The sequence below is a fragment of the Malus domestica genome, chromosome 17, assembly GCF_042453785.1.
Source record: "Malus domestica chromosome 17, GDT2T_hap1".
NCBI lineage: Eukaryota > Viridiplantae > Streptophyta > Magnoliopsida > Rosales > Rosaceae > Malus > Malus domestica.
The window spans coordinates 12,745,498-12,765,454 of record NC_091677.1 but is presented as its reverse complement, the minus strand read 5'-3'; the positions used below and the strand labels follow the sequence as shown (position 1 = coordinate 12,765,454).

The following is a 19,957-nucleotide window of genomic DNA, read 5'->3' as shown; positions in this document are numbered from 1 at the left end:
TACTTATTATCTTAATTTTCTTTTACATTTTGTTGTCATAAATTTAATGTGTCAAAACACTTATTAAGTCCCTCAAACGCCCGATTAGGACTAGTCCTGTTTGGTACTAGACGACATTGAGAGTGAGCTGCGAGTATCAAACCGGCAAAGCAGTACTCCGCACTCCGTAGAGGCTCCCACTATGTGGAGAGGAACTTACATGTAACTCGTTAAGGTATCTCATGATAGGCTTGAGATACCGCCACTGACGACGGCATAGGGTACCACTACGTTAGCGTTTCACTCGCATGTAAGTCTCTCTGCAGTCATCTGCATACATCGTGACTTGTGGAATGCTGGCCAAATTGGCATATAAAACCACCGTAAGAAATTTCCATGTGCAATTGTTGCAACCAAAGCACACCATGCTTGGCATGCAAGTTATGCTTTTTTCTGGTCATATCAACTCCCACAATCACGTCAAAAGCAAAGAGAGTATCATTTCTGAATTTTATTGTATAACCTTTGCTGACATATAGTTTCTTCGACGAAAGATAAACGTACTCGTATCTAAACATCACCAGAGAAAGCTGGCTCTCTTAAGGAAAGCACCGCCTCGCTTGGCCGCTTTCCTCACAACCTTCCCTTGGCGTGCTTTTCGATCCCTTTGACGATGGAGCCTCCCTGCCACGAATGAACTCTGGAACTCCTTAATCCATTAGGCACCACTTCCATGACCCAAGTCTCGTGATTATACTTCCCTAATACATCCTTGACATGCCAAACTGAACAGTTCCAACCTTACGGTGGGCTGCTGCAGTGGTAGCAGCAGGGTCAATCCCACCATATGGAGCCTTTGTCTGCAGGTAGTGGGTGTCAATAGCAATTCGATCATGATGTTCCACTTTAGGGACTCCCACCCGAGTCATAAAAAATGGGTTGGAGTCTATGCTGATAGCTACATCTGGTGCCACTTTCGCTGCCATGCCACAATGTGCAGCTTGCTTGGCTTGAGAGGACAAGTCCCTCTCACCTTCCACTGCAGATCTTTCTTGATTTCCAGCACTGGGCTTGCGGTAACAATAAGCAGGAGGGACAGCCTGAGGGGGAAGTACCGAACCTCTAACTAGTGTCCTCCGGTCATAGGCATCTTTCATCATGCTCCCATTATCGCATTGTGCAACAGGTCCAACAACTCTTCCTGGTTTGGCTGGATAAGTACCCAAAAGCCAGTTAAAACTACGTGGAAAAATAAGAAACGAATGGAATTGCTGCAAATTCTAAAAGGTTATCGAGAGTACCCAAAGAAATTCTTTGTGGTGTTTGCATGGTTCTTGATATATTTACATGAACTGCTTCCGAATCCCTTGAATTCCTGTAAGCGTCCTCAGCATTTTTCTGATCTTTCAAAAATGCATAATTTTGTTGCTCTTTAGGAGGGACCGTATTTGAATGTACAATTGTGGATCTGTATTTAACACATTCGAAATTATCATAACCATAGACAATTGGATAAAAATCATACGCGCAGCTTTGCCAGGAATGGAAGTCATAAGATGAAGATATCCTAGCACTATAAAAGGGATAGAACAATAGGCTCGACTACTTGGTGATCACTGGCAATAACTAACAAGGAGATGTCCTCCAAAGGGATTGTTTGATATTAGAGGCCGGGCAAGTAACAGGACATTCCATTTAGCGCTTAGAAAACGACTAACTTGCCTAACGATAGATCCCACCTTGTCCTATCAAGGTGATGACGATGCATCAACAGTTGGCACACATCATTTTGAGAGCAGCTTGTGAATATGTGAAAAACTAAACAAAAGTAAATTATATTTTACCTCGGAAGTGACACGTGCTTTCGTTCAAGCGGTATAACTGGACCACTTTTACCCCCATTCTCCTCAAGGTGTGCAAACTGCTTTCTAAATTGATCCACAGCACTGCGTACAAATACAGACAAACATTAGGGCAAAGAACATAAAGAACCTTAACCAATTTATACAACAAAATGTGAATACTAAAAGAAAATATGGCTGCTCGAACCTTGGATAGAGAAAATTAGTTCTCTCAGTTCCATTTATGTAGTCTTTTAGCAATTGAGGATGGTACTCCAATATCTCCCGGAAAATTAACTCTCGTATGTCTTCCTTTGTGACCCTTCGCCTTTCAAATTCAAACTCCATCTTCGTAATTGGCTGGCACGATGGTTCCCTCTCAACTCTTGACAGTCCCTTAAAATAAGGATCAGCGAGTGCCTGGTGAAAAATAAAATGCGGAGTTCAGCACATTCACTATAAATTGGCTGGGTATATGCACTAGCTAGATTTTTCACATGTTTTCTAATTCTAGAAAATGGCTGGATATATGCACTGGCACGTGTGAAAAGAAATACAAAGAAAGCAGATAGTCTAGTATGTTATGACAAACCTCTTGGGCAGTTGGACGGTCCTTGGGATCAAAGGCAAGCAATCTTTCCAGAAGTCGTAGTGCTAAAGGATCAGCATTTGGAAATTTTTGTGCGAAGCACACAGGTTGTTTTTTCCTCATACTGGTTAAGTATCTCCTTGCCTTTTCATTTCGAACCTGCATTTAAAAGAAGTACTTATCAAGCTTAGGCACAAGCGTAAATTAAAGAGAAAAAGATAGCATTGTATCAGAAAAAGACGGGTTACCCGGGATATGGTATCTAGTGATGGTGTCCCAAGAAGATCAGTCATCAAATCCAGCTGGTGAACAACATTCTTTCCAGGAAAAAGTGGCTTCCCTGTCAATACCTCAGCAAAGATGCAGCCTATACTCCATACATCAATCGCAGGGGTATACTGCATTCACATGCTTTCACAAATTAATAGGAAGAAAAAAATAGAGTACTTGCTCATGAACTAGGATCTTATTAGAAAGTGATTACACAAACAACAGGCATGCCACAATTCCCCTAAGTTCAAAGTAATGATCGTAAGAATGCAGCTGTTATGTGTTGCATTTGGATGCACTACCTTAGCCAAATGACAGTATGGAAGCTGGGCTGAGTTACTAAACCCAGATCAACAGACTTGTAAACTCGTGCCTACTTAAACTGTAATGGAATAAAATTGTACAAGAGAATCTTTGAGAAGGTCTACCTTAGAGAAAAAGGATCCACAGAGCTCTGGAGCTCTATACCATCTAGTTGCAACATAATCCTGCAGTTGTCCCCAAAAATTATGAAAATGTATTAGTGCTATATTTAAAACATAATGTTGGAAACATTGTCACATGCTCTGAAAATCACTCTAGCACTGATAAAATACATAAAATCACAAAATTACGTACTGTCCAAAATATTGTCGTAGGCGTATCATTGAAAGCAACTCTTGCTAGCCCAAAATCGCAAATTTTAAGCTTACAATTTGCATTTGCCAATATGTTCTTCGGTTTCAAATCTCGATGGTAGACATTTGCTGCAGTCAAATTAGATTATCAGATATGTCCAAAATATCCCAGCATCCTCCACCAACCCCACTCCCCAACCAGAAAAATGAAAGACACGGAGGAGGGGAAGGAGAGAGAACAAAAATAGAGAATCCCGATCATAAGAGTACACTAACAAAACAAAATGCAGAACAGACCAATCAACCACTAGAAACACCACGGAACTCAAGAACATATGTGCAGATACACACAAAGAAGAGTGAGAAGTACCGGTGTGAATATACTTCAATGCACGAAGCAGCTGGTAAAGAAAGAACTGATAGTGTTCTCGTGTCAGATCATCATTAGCTTTGATAACTTGATGAAGATCTGATTCCATGAGCTCAAAAACAACATAGATGTCTTTAAAGTCTCTTCGAGAAGGTGGTAGCATAATGTGCTTAATTTCAACAATGTCGGGATGTCGTAGAAGTCTGAGAAGCTTTATCTCACGAAGAATACGAGCGGCATCAGATATATGCTCAAAAATGTCATGTATTTTTTTTATTGCCACTTTTTCTCCCGTATGTGTGTCTATTGCTGAGCAAACAACACCATAGCTTCCCTTCCCGATAACTTCCTGAATTTTGTACCGATTGGCATCACCGTAATCCGAGAAGAAGTCCATCTCTGTTTGATTCTGTTGCATTGACTCCATTCAATCAGAATACAGTACAAAAAAACAAGTCATATGATCAAAGAGTACAATATAATTCTAAACGAAAATGAGCATAGGAGTTTTTTGTATAACTATACAACAAGTCTGAGCACAAAGATATCAGACTGACAAACAAAGTTACAAGAATAGCACACATTGACATACATACATATACATATATATATATATATATATATTATCATACGTCGTCGCTCTTAATAATACAGTTTTAAAAATATCATAAGATACGATGCAATCACTACAATATTTCTAATATGTTCCAACTTCCAGATTATATGATAATTCACACTAACCATGATGATAGAGTTATAAGATCGTACTAAATCCCCTGTGGTTTAATCATATAAGGACAATATCTAAAAGTCCTAAATGTCAACTTCAAGAAAATTTAAAAAAGAACAAAAAAATAAAAAAAATAAAACAGAAAACAAAAAAGAGCACAACAAATACCTCAAATTTTTACAACCATTCCGGCAGTTTTAGCAGTAAAGGGCCAGGCAAAGAAAATTGACAGAAATAAAAACTGATGCACAAAAACGAGATATATAAAAGGCCCCGCGGAGAGAAATATCATTTTATTAGAGAGGAATCTAGTCAAGAAATAGAGGGACAGAGAGCCATGAAATTGGCATATAATGATCTCAAAAGAGAAGCATAAGCACCAGAATAAGAATGAAAACGTAATCTTTCAAAGGAACGCATTAACTTATGCCGTTATCCATTATGAGTCCATGACTGTTTACATAAAACAAAAATTGAATCAAACAGCTGCTACTTGTAGATAAGTAAGATCAAAAAACCAGTAAGTATGTTACATTTTTAGCTTAACATACACATGTCCCACTCAATCAGCAGACCAAAAAACTCCAATTCAAATCTCAATTTGCACAAAGATCTCAACTTTCAGGACAAACCAAAGAATAATACAATTTGACTGCACCAAATTTCACAAACATGAATCAAATCAAGTTTCAATAAATAAAACAAGATTGCAGTTATTGATACATAATTACTTCAACAAATCAAAGAACTGGAACAATTAAGAGATTAAGTAACAGAAACCAATTGAAAGTCACCTTCTTGGAGTGATCCTGCTGCATTTCTGTGTCAAACCCAGAACTCGAAATCTCGAAAACTCGAAAAACTGAGCCGAAAAGCTGTTAGCCAGCTGAGATCAAGCAAATATAGAAAGAACCCAGGTCCTCAAATCCCACAAGGACTCAGCCACATTTGCCCCACCTCCCCCTGCTCCTTATGACAAGCCCACAATCCCACCTTACTGTCAATCCCAACTTCACCCAGCATAGAACCCACAAGACCAAATCCTTCATGCACTCCTCCAATTCCGATTGCAATCCTCCCAAAACCTCACTCACTGAGCAATACCAATAAGGCAGCCCACCAACTACCACCATAAAGCACCCAACACATAAAGCTTTAACATTTTCCAATCCTGAAGCAAAACCCACAAAATAAATTGTACCCTTATGCAATTTAACTTGGTTTCGAAGGAGAATGGGAAGAAAGATGAAGAAAAAGCGACAGTTGGATAGCCACAGAGCTCGTATTATGCAAGATCTGTTAACACCGACAAAAGGGGTGAGAGGACTCACAGAGAAGAGAGAGGGAGAGAGATGTGAGGAATAAATCTAGGGGGGGGAGGGGGGGTGGGCAAGGCAAGTTGATGGCGTGGTATGCTATCGTGATCGTATGCAGAAACGTATGGATACGGAAATAAAATATGTAAATGATGGAGATATACAGAAAGGCGGTGGATATGCAATTGAGAGGAAATGTAGGGTTTGTTCCGAATAATCCTAGTTTTGAGAGTGAGTATGGAGAAATTTTCAAATATTAGGTATTTAAGGGCTGGTTTGGTATTGCTGTGCTTTGAAAAAAAATTGCTGTGAGAATAAGCGGCTGTTCTGTGAGAATAAGCGGCTGTGAAATAAATCAGCAGAGTGTTTGGTAAACTTTTTTGTAAAAATGCTTTTGGGAAAAAAAAAGCAGTCTAATAGTGGATTTTTTCATTAAAGAAGCACTGTAGCTCCGTGTGCTTTGAAAAAAAGCCAGTTTTCCAAAGCTACAAATAGCAGCTTCAGCTTTTTCCTTTGATTTCAGCTTATTCTCACAGCAGCTTCCAAAATAAGCCATTTTTTTTCAGTTTACCAAACACCTAAAACTCTCACAGCTTTTTTTCATGGGTGCTTTTTTTTTAAGCACCTCACTCCCAAACTAGGTCTAAGCACGGTACTTCACATGTTATAAAATAACCGAAACAACTCGAAAAATACATTATTTTCTCTGCTTATAACATGTAATATATTGCTTGAATATCTAGTACTTGAAAATGTCTCTCGCGACGCGTGAGTGAGTTGGCAGATTAGCAGATTCCGTACAGGGTTTCTATATCACCCAATTTGCATTTGCTTTTCTTGCTGATTCGCAAATCACAGAGTTAGGTCGTGAGGGTTGCTGGACACGTGGTGGATTTTGAGTGGTTAAAGGTAGGTTGGTGAGGGAGAAAATTTTTAGTGACGGGAATACATCTGATATACCATATGTCGTAATAAAAGTGATTCAATATTCTTAAAATATTATACTTAATATACTGAATCGTGCTTTTGGTGCACTGAAAATTTTTAGTTGGTGGGACAAGGTGGGAGGTAAAAAGGCGCCACAAGGATAAGTGGTGGTTTGTTTTTTTTTTTTTTTGAAAAAACTATATTATCTATAATAAGGAAGCTTCACAATAGGTTAACAATAATGTGGTTTGAATTTGTTTTTAGCGAGAATCGAACCTAAGACATTCCGCTACTTACAAATAAAGATGAATACCACTAATCTCATAAAGGCTCGGTTTAAATACAAAAGATTTTAAAAAAAATATGCATATGAAAGAGAAAGAAGCTTGTGAGAATATGAAAAGAAAAAAAAAAGGAACAGAGGAAACATGGAAATAGGATAAATTTTACTTTTATTCTTTATCTTTTAAATTTTGTTTTTAAGAAAAAGCAAAATTGGTTTTGTGCCAAATTACTTCAATGCCCATAACTTTTTAATTGATATATTTTTAAAATTATGCATGAGAAGGTATAATACCGTTTCTTTTATGTCGACAAAGAATTTAATTAATAAGGTAGTATAGATTATCATGATGATAACAATAATCAAATAAGATAATTGGATTTCAAACATTAATGATTATTTGATAAATATTTTATTTTTTGATGAAGAAAATTTGATATATACTTCAGTGCCCTTGGGATTCCTACAACACTACAGCCAAACAACAATTTCAAGCCACCACATAAGGGAGAATGGAATTTCAAATACAACGATTTTGTATATTTTGTCCCCAACTTGTCCAGCATCTGCTACCAAATTAGTTTTCCAAAACATATGTTGAAAATGAAAGCTATCAAATTGTATTTGTTGAATAATTTTTTCAAGCATGTTAGCTTTTTTTCTCTTTTTCTTTCTTAAGAATCTACGTGAAACAACATTATCGATTTTTTTTTGTATTTTTATGAAATAAAACAAAGTACCAAACGTAAATGTTACTTTTTTTTTAAGTAAGTTGAACGTGATTATCAAGAATAAAAGTTGTCTAAGTTAAATTAAAGAGCCCCAAAACCACTCAATATAATCCATAAAACAGTACATACAAAACTTTTAGCTAATTTATTGTTCTCTTATCAACAAAATTAGCCAACCACTTAGTGCCAGTTTGGGATTGTTGTGCATTTTTAGTAAATTGTTTATGTTGTGATTTAAGAATTATTAGCTGCAAAATAAAGCAATTTAGCGTTTGATAAACTGTATTTTTAAAAGTATTGTGAGTATGAAAAATAGTGTAAAAGCAGTGTCTAGAAGGATAAATAATGTCATTGTATAAAATTAATGAGCTTGTTATAGGGATTCAGTTCGAATCTCATGTCACTCAATACTATATTCATCTTCACTTGTAAGTGAAATGTCTTAAGTTCGAATCTCATGGATGACGAATTTGATACCAAATTAGATTGTCCATTGTGTGGTTTAGTCGAACTCTCCCCTCCCCTTAGTGTAATATATCATTGTACTAAAAAAATAATAATCATACCTCATAACAAATTAAAAGGGGCTGTATGCAATTGGGATTTTGAGAGATTTTAATTCCTTTTACAAATTCAAGCGGTATTGAATTAGGTTTTCAAGTAATTCTCTTAAAATCTAGGTATATTCAATCAGGATTCTAAAAGACTTTATAACATTTTAGGTATATTCAATTAGAATAAGTTTTTTCAACAAAAAAAAAATAGAAATTAGTTTTAAAAGACTTGTAAAAGTTGGGGAATTCGAAAGAATTAGAGAGATTCGGCAGTGAATTTTAAGCATTCTCAAATCTTACCTCTCCCCCTAAGAATTTAAGAAAATTAACTCAAAATTTTAGTAGGATTCTTAGAAATCAATTAAACTCCATTAAAAATCATGAATATATAAATTTATTAAAACCATTCAAAATCCCAATTAAATATATCCCATGCACCACACATTTTAATCGAGACAATGCTTTAAAGGACGAGTAATTTTCAATCTTTATTTAGGAATCTGTCTAATTAATGAACTATATAAATAGTCTGCATCAATTAGTAAAGTCACATAAAATCTAGTTCTACGTGCTTGAGTGGTAAACTTCACAAATTCACAATGGGCTCGCCAAATAATTTGGTTTGAAATTATCTTTGATAAAAATTGAATATAAGACATTTTATTTAGAAGTAAAAAGAAATATTACTAAGTTGTAACATAAAAAGAAATATCACTAAGTGACAACGTCTTATATTATATTAAATATGGTTGATAGACATATATAAGCCAACATCACAACATATTCAACATGTTATTTTCTGTCTAGACTCAGGCATTTATATAGGGATGTTACATTTTGAGCGTTATCTTCTCGCTTTTGTTATATGGTTGGAGTTTTTGTATTGGATTTCGGTTGCGTTTGTAAGCGTAAAATGGTATTCTTTATCTCTAATGTTCTTAATCAATGGAATTGTTTTTTTATCTTAAACAAAAAAGAGTTGATCATGCTCATAAGTACGTAGCGTACTGCTCTTTTGCTATGTAATCATGTTTACTTGTTTCAATTCGGATTTACATTCATGTATTTGGTACCTTCATTTTACATATATACATACATACATATATATGCATGTAACTATTTTTAATAAGAATTCAAAAATAATACTATACACGTATATATAGAAGACAAAAACCTGAGATATATTTTGATCCGTTTGGTACCGAATTGTTTATGTTTTCTGTACTGAATTAGAAACTTGAAAGGAAGCATCACACCTTCCAACATGGACGTTTTATCCAACCTCAATTGACTTTTCGTGTTGGATTGAGGAAATTAGGCAAGAAAATGTGCCAAACCTCAAGTTTATTGTGTTTTTTATATTTTCTTGATGCGTTGATATTGCATGCTTTTATTTATATAAATAAAAAATTCGTATGAATATATAATGGGTACATTGACTTAATAAAAAGATTGTGTTCCCATCGACAAGCTGACAAATTAAACCAGAGAGAATGATTTTCTTCCTACATTTGTTTTTCAGTTATGAAAACATTAGAAACAGCTAAAAAGGAGAGCAAAGAAAGAACATTAAAAAAATTGAACAACATAATCCCATTTATAAAAGCTGAAATTAAGATTTTCTATACACCGCTCTCTTTAAGGCCTTTGACTTTATTTGTGTTTCAAGAAAATCAAACTTGATCGTATATCTATTGTCGAATGATAAGACATTTTACCAACAAATCTATACACTAGGCTTTAAGTGTATATATATTGCATTATTTCAAGGTACATATATACTGGCTTGAAACTTCAAGTGTGCATGCTTGTTACATGACGATGCATTAAAATTGTAGAAGAAGAGGACAATAATTTGCTCTAAAAGTCAGTATTTCAAAGAAAAGCTTGCACACAAAAATATATGATATGACTAATATATTTTGGGGAATTTTTATTTAAACCCATTAATCTTCTTTCCACACCCAACTTAGAAATTTTGTTCCACAAACTTACCATTTTATCCTCAAATACAAAATTTACATACTTGAAAAAAATTACACAAACACGTAAACCTACCCAACCACCTACCCTGGCAACAACCAGACTTGATTCTGGACATCATTCCAGAAATTGTCACCACCGATCTGCCTTTATCTCGTCGTTTTTCAATTCTTCATGCCCAATTCCATGGGACTGGATTTTGGTATGACTATTATCTCCTTAAACCTTAATGAACTAATTATAAAAACCCAACAAATAATACAATTCACCATCACCAATTCAAAGTTGTTTGTTATTGCATTCTCTTGATTTGTAAAGGTATGACTCCAATTACTTTGTCCTCCAAACCCTTCTTAGCATCTACATCAACAATTGCAGAACAAAAGTTAACCCAATTGCTAATCTTAGCATATGCAACACCGATTCATCATCACCTCGCATCTGATCTGAGGCTCTACGTACTGCAATTTGTTCACTCCTCACCAATTTCATGTTCTTTGAGTCTCTAAGTATGTATGTAAGTCTTTCCCTCTCTGTGTCAATGAGCACCGCATTACAGTACTGCAAGAATACAATTTCATGGATGTCTTGATTACTGCAATAATACAGTTGCATTACTACAAGTCTGCAATAATACAAGTTCGATTTGGTTATGACTTATATATATGCAGACCTCCGGCAATCCCTTTTTGTTGTTCTTCTCCACCCTCCGGCAATCCCTTTTCTGAATTCTGGCAACCCACCCAGCCACTAATTGTGGTTCTCAGGGCCATTTCGACCCACCTATATTCCCCAGTTGATACTTTCTTTCTACACCCATATTTTCTTTAGGGCATAATTGAAATATAAAATTAAACAAAAATTTAATGGGTGTAGAAATAGGTTTATTGGGTCCAAGTAAAATTTCCCTATATTTTGCTTTCTTTTCATGGGTGTTTCGTTATCCCTATCACATTCAATTATATAATACCCTGTGGTTCATAGCAAAAGACAAACATATATTATGATATATGTAGCACAAAATAGCATTAGAATACAAATATATAATATGACTAATATATATATATATATATATATATATATATATATATATATATATATATTATATGTATGTGTATATATATGTAGATATCCCTTTCTCCAATAGCTTGCCGTGAAAACTCCACAGGCTACGGATTTAAAAAAAGATGATTTGCCCTTAAAGTTAAAGGATATTAAGATTTAGATTTTACTAATTCCTTTCACAATCATGCACGAAAAGAGGACGTCGATGGCCCAATCTTGCCGACCAGATGTCGAGCGGGACACGCATGTGAGGTGAGAGCTAGCCATCTAGGGTTTGCATGCTTTCCTCCTTTCCAAATCTTTCTTTTACTTGTCCAACTAAAATATCACTCATCTTTCAACATAAAAATAAACCGTTCAAACCTATACAGATAATAGTTTGTCTCATTCACAGCAAAATCAAAGGTTGGAAAAGATGCACGAAGCAAATGTTAAATAACGGTGCAACTTAACTATTTGTTAGTTCCATGAGTAAGATTTTATCAAAAAAAAAAATTCTGATGTAATTAGTTATGAGATCACCCAATATAATGTATTTAGGTCTGCCATGTTCAAGTAGTATTTCTTTCCCCACAACTAGATAAAAAGCCCTAACCGCTGACCCTTGTCTTTGGTGTTGGAGTCGATGCGAATCCATCTTGATCTTCTTTTTTTTCTTCTCTTTGTTTCTAGTTGTAGTTGTTCTCTTGCTCTATTGATAAGAGTCTTCAATCATGGTTGTGGTCGCTTTCTCGCTTTGTCAATGATAAATTTTGTGATTGTGGTCTTGGTCATGGTTTGTTCAATCTCAAATTTTAGAACGGCGATAGCTTTTTAGATCTGAGGTGATGGTATTTGTGGTTTGGGCACTCGAGAAAGGACTATGAGAAGAAAAGTCGACGTTTGTTAGATGATATTCATAGCATGGCTTCTTTGCCAACGATTGCAAACTTATCAGAAATTGGTACGGTTTTTTTTCTCGTGGAGCCTCTATGTTAATTCTTAGGCTTGCAGTGTTCTAGTCCTCGTGCCTTGGGTTTAGTTTTTAGGCTAAGGATCCTCTATGATTGAAGAATCGTATTGTATTTTTGATGTGTTTGTAACTGTAGAATTATGATGTTCTTTTGACATATATAGTCTCTTGAGTTATTTTAAAAATACAATTAACATGTTTGTTTTACGTACATGTTTTACTATTTTAATAAAATATCTTTTGCTCAAAGAAAAAGGTTCTACCATGTTTTCATGCTACTTTTACTATTTTAATGAAATTTCTTTTGCTCAAAGCAAAAGGTTCTATCATGTTTACATACTTTTACATTCGTCAACTCTTCCACCGTATGTGAGAAGAAAGTTATGCTACTCGACGACATTAGCCGTTCATCTACAAACATCTCCACATGCAAAAATATAGAAATAAAATATTCATCTGTAGTGAATCTGCGAGATCTTCCCAGTGAATATAGAAATAAAATATTCATATGGGCTAATCACATGCTTAATTTTTTTAAAAGCTAGTAGCCACTGGGAAGATCCCAATTAATCTTACTTACGAGTCACGAGAGATGAAGAATTTAAGGTGATATAATATCCTTATCCATCCAACTCTTGAATCCCAATGGTCCTTTTGGATTAGAATTTGTTTGTAATTGCTTTTAAAATAACTGAAAATACTTTGAAAACAAAAAATTTGAGTTCTTAAAATATTTAGAATGCTTCATGCAAGAAGCATCAGTTATGTGTTTCTTATATAAATCAACAGAGCGTTTTTTTTAAGATTTACTTGACATTTTACTAAATATTAATTCCAAAAGCATTTTGACTAAAAATGTTTCCACAATTTTAAAGCATTTCCAAACGAGCACTCAAATAGCATAAATCATTTTATAACAAAGCAAAAGTGCCTTTTCTCTTTCTATTTTTCAATTGTCCACAAGCTAAATATATATGATTAGGATAAAAAGAAGGGAAAGGGATCCTCTCCATATCCCTTTCACCAAGTCCTCTTTATCAACTAATCTGGGTTCTTGAAATTTAATCAAAAGGCTACAAACATAGGTCCACTTTAATAGTTATAATAACTTTAGCCGTTTGATCAAATTTTAAGAACCCGAATTATTTGATGAGGAGAAATTGGTGGAAGGGATCAAGAGAGAATCCCTTTCCAAAAAGAAGGTGACTCAATTGGCATCATCTCCAAGGGCAAACCGAGTGCAGTACCCACCACGGAGCCATTTCTCCCCTTATCCCTTCAACTTTACCAATCATTTTTTAGGTAGAAATTCTCTTCCTTAAATGATTGATTATGTCAATATTTGTATTAATAATCTCGATAATGTTTTCATAACATGTTAGTTTTACTATATATTGACATGTTGTCTAATAATCTTATTTAGCAATTTATCGAAACAATATTAATAATACGTTTAACAAACATCTGGTTCAAGCAACTCAGTACTGCGATTTTGTAGTATTCATCTTCACTTGAAAATGAGAAGTCATAGGTTTGAATCTTGTGGACGGTGAATTCAAAACCAAATTAGATTAATCATTGTATAGCTTAGCTGAACTCCTCATCTTCTGCAAAGTGTGAAAATATACAAATGTACTCAAAACAAACGTGTGGTTCAAAAAAAGAATTGATTGTTTGAGAGAGATGTTGAACCTCTCTTTAAAAAGATACAAATGGTGCATAGAAATATAGCATGCATTTCAAATTTCCAATTTGTGGCATATAAATTTGGTTACCACATAAATTATGAATCGCGTTTAATGGACGAAGTGGACATGCCAGCCTACCCATATGCTGCAAATATCAAATATGCAATGCAGGCAAAGCAAAGCAAATCCAATACCAAACCAAACATCCACCAATAGAAATCCAACACGCACTCCTGCAAACCGAACCCTAATCTGAGTAATCGTGTTGCACGGATCCGTAGTACCAAAAAATGTCAAACCGGACGTGCACCAAATACGTACCATCAAAACACTCGTACGTATAAAAATACCATACGGGGACGTACGTATTTGTATATTTGTGTGTAATACTAATCGTTGGGGGAAGAAGGAAAAGAAATGAAAAGGATATCCGTAACCTCCATCGCAAGTGTATCCTGTCGTGTCGATGTCCTCCAAGTGCCCCACGTGAACTTTCCTTCTGCAAGCTGTGACCGTCGTTCTGTGATGGTAGGATCCGACAGGTGTCGGTATGCAAATTGCATTATGCATAATTGACTGCTTATCCCTTAAAGTGAGGGATTCGTAGAGTTTATGTTATCTCATACTTTAACGTTAATTTTTTTATTAATATTATAAAATATTGTATTAAAAACATGAGATGATAGAAAGTTTATAGAGAATTTCACGTTTGAGAATATCTGCTTAACATTCCACTTAATCAAGTATAACGCTATTCATATACTAATTTTTATATTTTACTCATCATTTTTATTTTTGATCGTCGAATCAAACGAATTAAAAAAAATTAATAACAAAAAATCAATAAAAGTTTGCGAAAGATAAAAATAAATGCATTAATAGTACTCTCCTTATCCACTCAATCAAATGGGCAGTGTGGTGTTTTCCACACAATTTTTTTTACCGACACATTTTTTTGAATTATTTGTGGTCATATCAAATAAATAAAAGATAATCAAATAATGAAAATTAGATAAAAAAAAAATAGAGGTGCGAAAAGCACCACTCAATAAAAAAATGCTTGATGCCAACGTGCTCGCAGCTCAAGCACCCGAAAGGCCAAAAGCACTTAATATGTGGCTCCTTGGAGTTCCACACTCGCACTTTCGTTTTCACTTGTAATTACTTTCACATCCATAGTTGGGGAAGTTGGGATATAGATATCCAATTATAAAGTGCTTTTGATACAATTGTGGTACTTGAGTGAGTGGTGGTCATCATCTGCCACGTGTGCATGGGATGATCCTTTTAATTTGAATGGTTATGATAGGTTGTGATTAATTAAAATATATTTGAGTCCAGGCATGAACTAGACATTATAAGTTATGAATCTACAATATAATGATTTATCTAATCCGTTTTTAAACATGAGTTACAAGTCAAGTCTTACAAGTCCATGTCAATCCAATCATCTCTTAAGCCCCAATCCCATCTAGCCCACCAAACAAGCCCTAAATGATAATATAAGCACACGACTAGTAAGCACATTGATCCCTCCGTGAAATTTCCATACTTACACTAATAACAATGACAAACATTTACTCTAAATGAGGTTAAGAATTTCAAATTAAATACGATGAGCTAAATTTTGACTATAAGTTGTTGCCATCAAATAACAACTAATAATCAAAATTCAGGAGGGCTACCGACTAAAAGTAGCCAGTCCCATCTAATACAACAACAACAATAACAACAAATCTTTTTTCCCACTAATTGGGGTTGGGTATATGAATCCTAGAACGCCATTGCGCTTGGTTCTTAGCGCGATTTCGTTATGGATTCATTTTCATAAGGATTCGACGTAACCTAGGAGTGCTAGTTGTCGACTGTCTGAGGCCCTCTCTCTCCTCCTTTATCCGGACTTGGAATCAATAATAAGATAAACTTACACAGACGGAGTTCCAGTCCCATCTAATAACATGTAAAAAATGAGGCCGAAGAGTTGGTTTGGAAGAATGATTGTTGTTGAAGTAAAAGCAAATATGAAGACAAGAAAGGTGAGAAATGTGAACTACATCTTAATCAAGCAAATGATAAGTAATAAATATTTGCATAACTCGCTCGTTTTGCACGTGATGAATTACATATTTTTAGAAGATTCCAAGTGTCAACACGTTTCCATCTAGAAACTAAAGCAGATGAGAAACTAATCTACAAACTAGCTAGCTAGGTTTCCTTGTTTGATGTTTCATGCAAATACTATGCAATTGGAATTTACAACATTCAGGCTCTTTTCTCCTTGTATAGCTATTTTGGGCTAATTCCCAAAAAGAATGATTTGTGAACAAAGAAAATTTGAAAGGATTGGATCTGCTATTAATAGCCCATTTAGACATAATACAAAAATGGGGCCCAATGATCAAATGCTCACAAAGATTTGATAAAGGAGGAAATTTATAGATATTTAATCAACTACGTTTACTAATCCGTAATCAGATTGAGAGGAATTGAATTGAGGAGGAGTAAGATTGAGTAACAATTAGAATCAAATTCTTATGGAAGTTATTTACTAAACTGTGTGGAATCAGAGTAGGAATGATGTCGATTCCATAAAAGTTTTTTACTGAATACCCCTGAATCGGAATTAAAACCAGTATAATTACTTAACTCCCCATGTTCTAAATAAATTAACTTATTTAGAAACTTTAATTTCCATAACAACATATACTTATAATTATAGAAACTTTCTACCTCTTTATAATATAATCCATAATTTTTTCCACCCCTTTTCCACCTAAGGGTGGGCACGGGCTGGGCCGGGCCCAAAATTAAAAGAACCAGACCGAACCCATTTGTAAATAAAATGGGGCGGGTTTTGGATTTTTCAAAATGGGATCCGGACCGTTGAAATGAGCCGGTTCCTACGGGTCTCCACTAGTCCAAATCTTCAATCACGCTTAACTTAAGTCTGATCTTCGCATCCTGTTCGTTCCTTTCCCCAGCGTCTTTGTTGACGCCTTGAGCAAATCCTCCAGACTGTAACCCATCTGCTAATCCCAAAAAAAACTACCCATCTTTTTTCATTTTCTTTTTTTTTTCGCATTGACAAATTAAAAGATATTGAACTATTATGATACAGCAACAACATTTTCCTTCTCACTAGATCCATAAACGATGTAATCCGCCATTTCCTAGAACAATTTGTCGGCTTTTAGCAATTTTCCGACGTGGGTCAAATTAACGAGGGTATACAACGCCTCTAGCTTGGCTAAGACCGTCTTCGAACAACGCCGATTACGGTCACCGCTTTGAAGCTTCTAACTGGAGCTCGACACCGGTGCGACATAAGTATTCTTCTCGAGATGGGGTATGGGTGTGGTGTGTTTGTGCTCCGGGAAGAAGAGTTGCAGAGATGGGGGGAGAAGAAACAAAGAATAGGAATGAGGGAGAAGGTTCGAGAGATTGGGGGAACAAAAGGAAGTGGGGTGTGTGTGTGTGTGGAGCGTTCTCGAGAATGAGAACTGTCATGGGGAAGAACAAAAGGAAGTGGGCCTAGGAGACAGTACCCAACACGGGGGTATTTTTGCAAACGGGCCGGTTCGGGTACCTGTTTTCCTATACTTTTAAAATCGGCCCAAACCTAAAATTTCAAAACCCGTACCGGCCTCGAACCTTGATTACCTGCCCCGACCCGCGGTTCCTGTATCCGGGGTAAAATTCATGCATTCCTGATTACGCCTAACTCTTAAATTCTCACCTCCCACCAAGGAATCTAGTTCCTTCAAAATGAGGAGTTGAGTTCATTTTTTATGCAGTCTTGATTCCTTCATACCGTAGTAAACAAAAGAATAATTTGTAATTGGAATTAGAACTCTTTATTTTCATCTAATTACAAGTGCAGAAACACATCCTTAAGGTTCAGGCTTAGTTTTTCCTTTTGGCTGTTACGGGGGTGAAAACAGTTTTTAAGTTTTGATTATCTAATTTGTTAAATTGCAAAAAAAACATATAATTACATAACCATGTAGGCTATGATGGTTATAGTTTATTAAATAACCATCTCTTTACGAGTGCCAACTTTCTCTCTCAATATGTGGAATATGTAGTTTATTAAAATTTTTATACAGATGATGTTAGCAGAAAGAATCGAACTCAAGACTTTTTTTTTGTTGAAAATAAGATATTATTAAATACGAATTGAAATGTTTACATCATAAGCTAGAGAATTAAACAACCACTCTGGTTTAAAGTAATCCCACAAATGACTACCCCCCACACGCATGGCATAAGATGCCACCTAATGCGCAGCCCCATTACAGGCATGAGGAGTAAAAAGAAGCTCTATTGCACATAATTGTTGTTTAATATGGTTAATATCCCATAGATTGCCTTCCATGACTGCCTCCGGTTGCAAGATCCCCTTAAGCATGTCCACAAGGACCTTTGAATCAGTTTCCAACTGACAACCCCAAAGCCTTTTTCCACACAAGCTAACAACGCCGATCTCATTGCTTCCGCTTCCACCATAATGCTTGATTCACATAGAATTTTGCCCACATCTCCACCACCTTAAAAAATCCCCGCAAAATTCCTTGCAACTCACCCAAAACCACCCATGCTGGTGCGACTACACCAAGCCTCATCACAATTCACTTTGATTGTACTAAATGGAGGCTTTATCCACCATTCGTGGCTCTTCCTTCTTACTTGCTGCCCACGGCCTGGTTGATGCACTTGTTCCCCTTCACATCCCGCAATCTCACCCCATTGCTGTCAAAGTAGTTCCAACGCAAAACTAGGTTCGACATCAATCTTCTCAAACACCAAACTATTCCGATACTTCCATATCCTCCACAAACCACAAACCACCAAGCACATTAGATCACCACCTTCTCCCTCTTTGCCATATTTATTACACAACCACTTCCAACACTCCAAAAAATCCCCATCTACAACTATTGTCACATCCAATTGAAGCGGAGAACCAAACCAAAAAACACATAAATGGGCAACGAAAGAATACATGAACCTGCGTTTCCACATCGTCTGCATAGAACAGGCAACTAGGCTCCAAGTGAATCCCCCGACATTGCAAATTAATATGCATAACAACGATATTCTTGCACCCCTTCCAAACGAAATAGCAAAGCTTAGGAGGAACCTTTAATTGCCATAATGCTATCCAGACCGAATCCTTGGTGTTTGCCCTACTTGATTGTCCCACACCTTTCTGTTCAAGCTCCCCATTCCAATTCATCTCTTGAGCCACCATATACCCTAATTTAACCGAATACACCCCATTTCGAGTGTAATGCCAAATAATGACCAGAACATCCAAATTGGCTAAGCAGCATACATAATATAATACGAGCTTCCTCATCATTGAAACACCTCTCAATAATATGCCTCTTCCATTTACCCCCAGGGACCACAATGTCGGCAACCATTTTAGGCATCTCCTCATGTCTCGAAATAGCCCGAAATGTACGCAGTGTAGGCAACCATGGGTCTTTCACAATTTGGATACTCCTCCTATCTCCAATCCTCCATTGTATGTTAGCCTTCAATACTTTCCTCCACAGCAAAATCCCCTTCCCACCGGCACTTATAGAAAAGATGAAGAAGGATAATATTTGGCTTGAAGCACTTTAGCCAAGAGTGTCAAACTCAAGACTTTGAGTACATCTTTCTGTCTCGCATTTATACTTATTTTAGTAAAAAATAAAATAAAATAAAATAAAGGGTAATCCTCACTTTACTACCCTAAATTATCATGCAATTCGTACTTTGCTACCTTTAGTTAAAAAAAAAAAAAAAACTCACTTCATACCTGAAGTTACGATTTGTTTCCAAAATCATACTTCCGTTACTTAACCATTAAGTCATCCGTTAAATGATGATGTGACATGCCTTTGACCCAACAAAAAATTCTAAAATCATAAAAAACTAATCAATTCATTCTCGTAATGTTTTTTACATTGCGACAGAGATAAGCCACACAAACATGTTCGACACGTAGATGGACAAGGGTGAGTGGAGTACCTGTCAGAATAAAGATAGAGGGGGCTACGTTGGTGTAGATT

At 35.8% G+C, this 19,957-nt stretch overlaps 1 protein-coding gene across 1 annotated transcript; it reads right to left on the bottom strand.

The window, feature by feature from the left end:
* Positions 1-459: 459 nt before the first annotated feature.
* On the bottom strand, positions 460-5,951 carry LOC103432163 (mitogen-activated protein kinase 20). The gene is made up of 10 exons (XM_008370338.4): positions 5,191-5,951; positions 3,667-4,075; positions 3,298-3,425; positions 3,108-3,167; positions 2,658-2,807; positions 2,413-2,568; positions 2,029-2,240; positions 1,824-1,925; positions 1,281-1,447; positions 460-1,189 (listed from the first exon to the last, which is right to left on the bottom strand). The coding sequence occupies exons 1-10, from the start codon at positions 5,212-5,214 to the stop codon at positions 741-743; spliced, it is 1,857 nt and encodes a 618-aa protein (XP_008368560.3). The 5' UTR covers positions 5,215-5,951; the 3' UTR covers positions 460-740.
* Between the last annotated feature and the right edge of the window lie 14,006 nt (positions 5,952-19,957).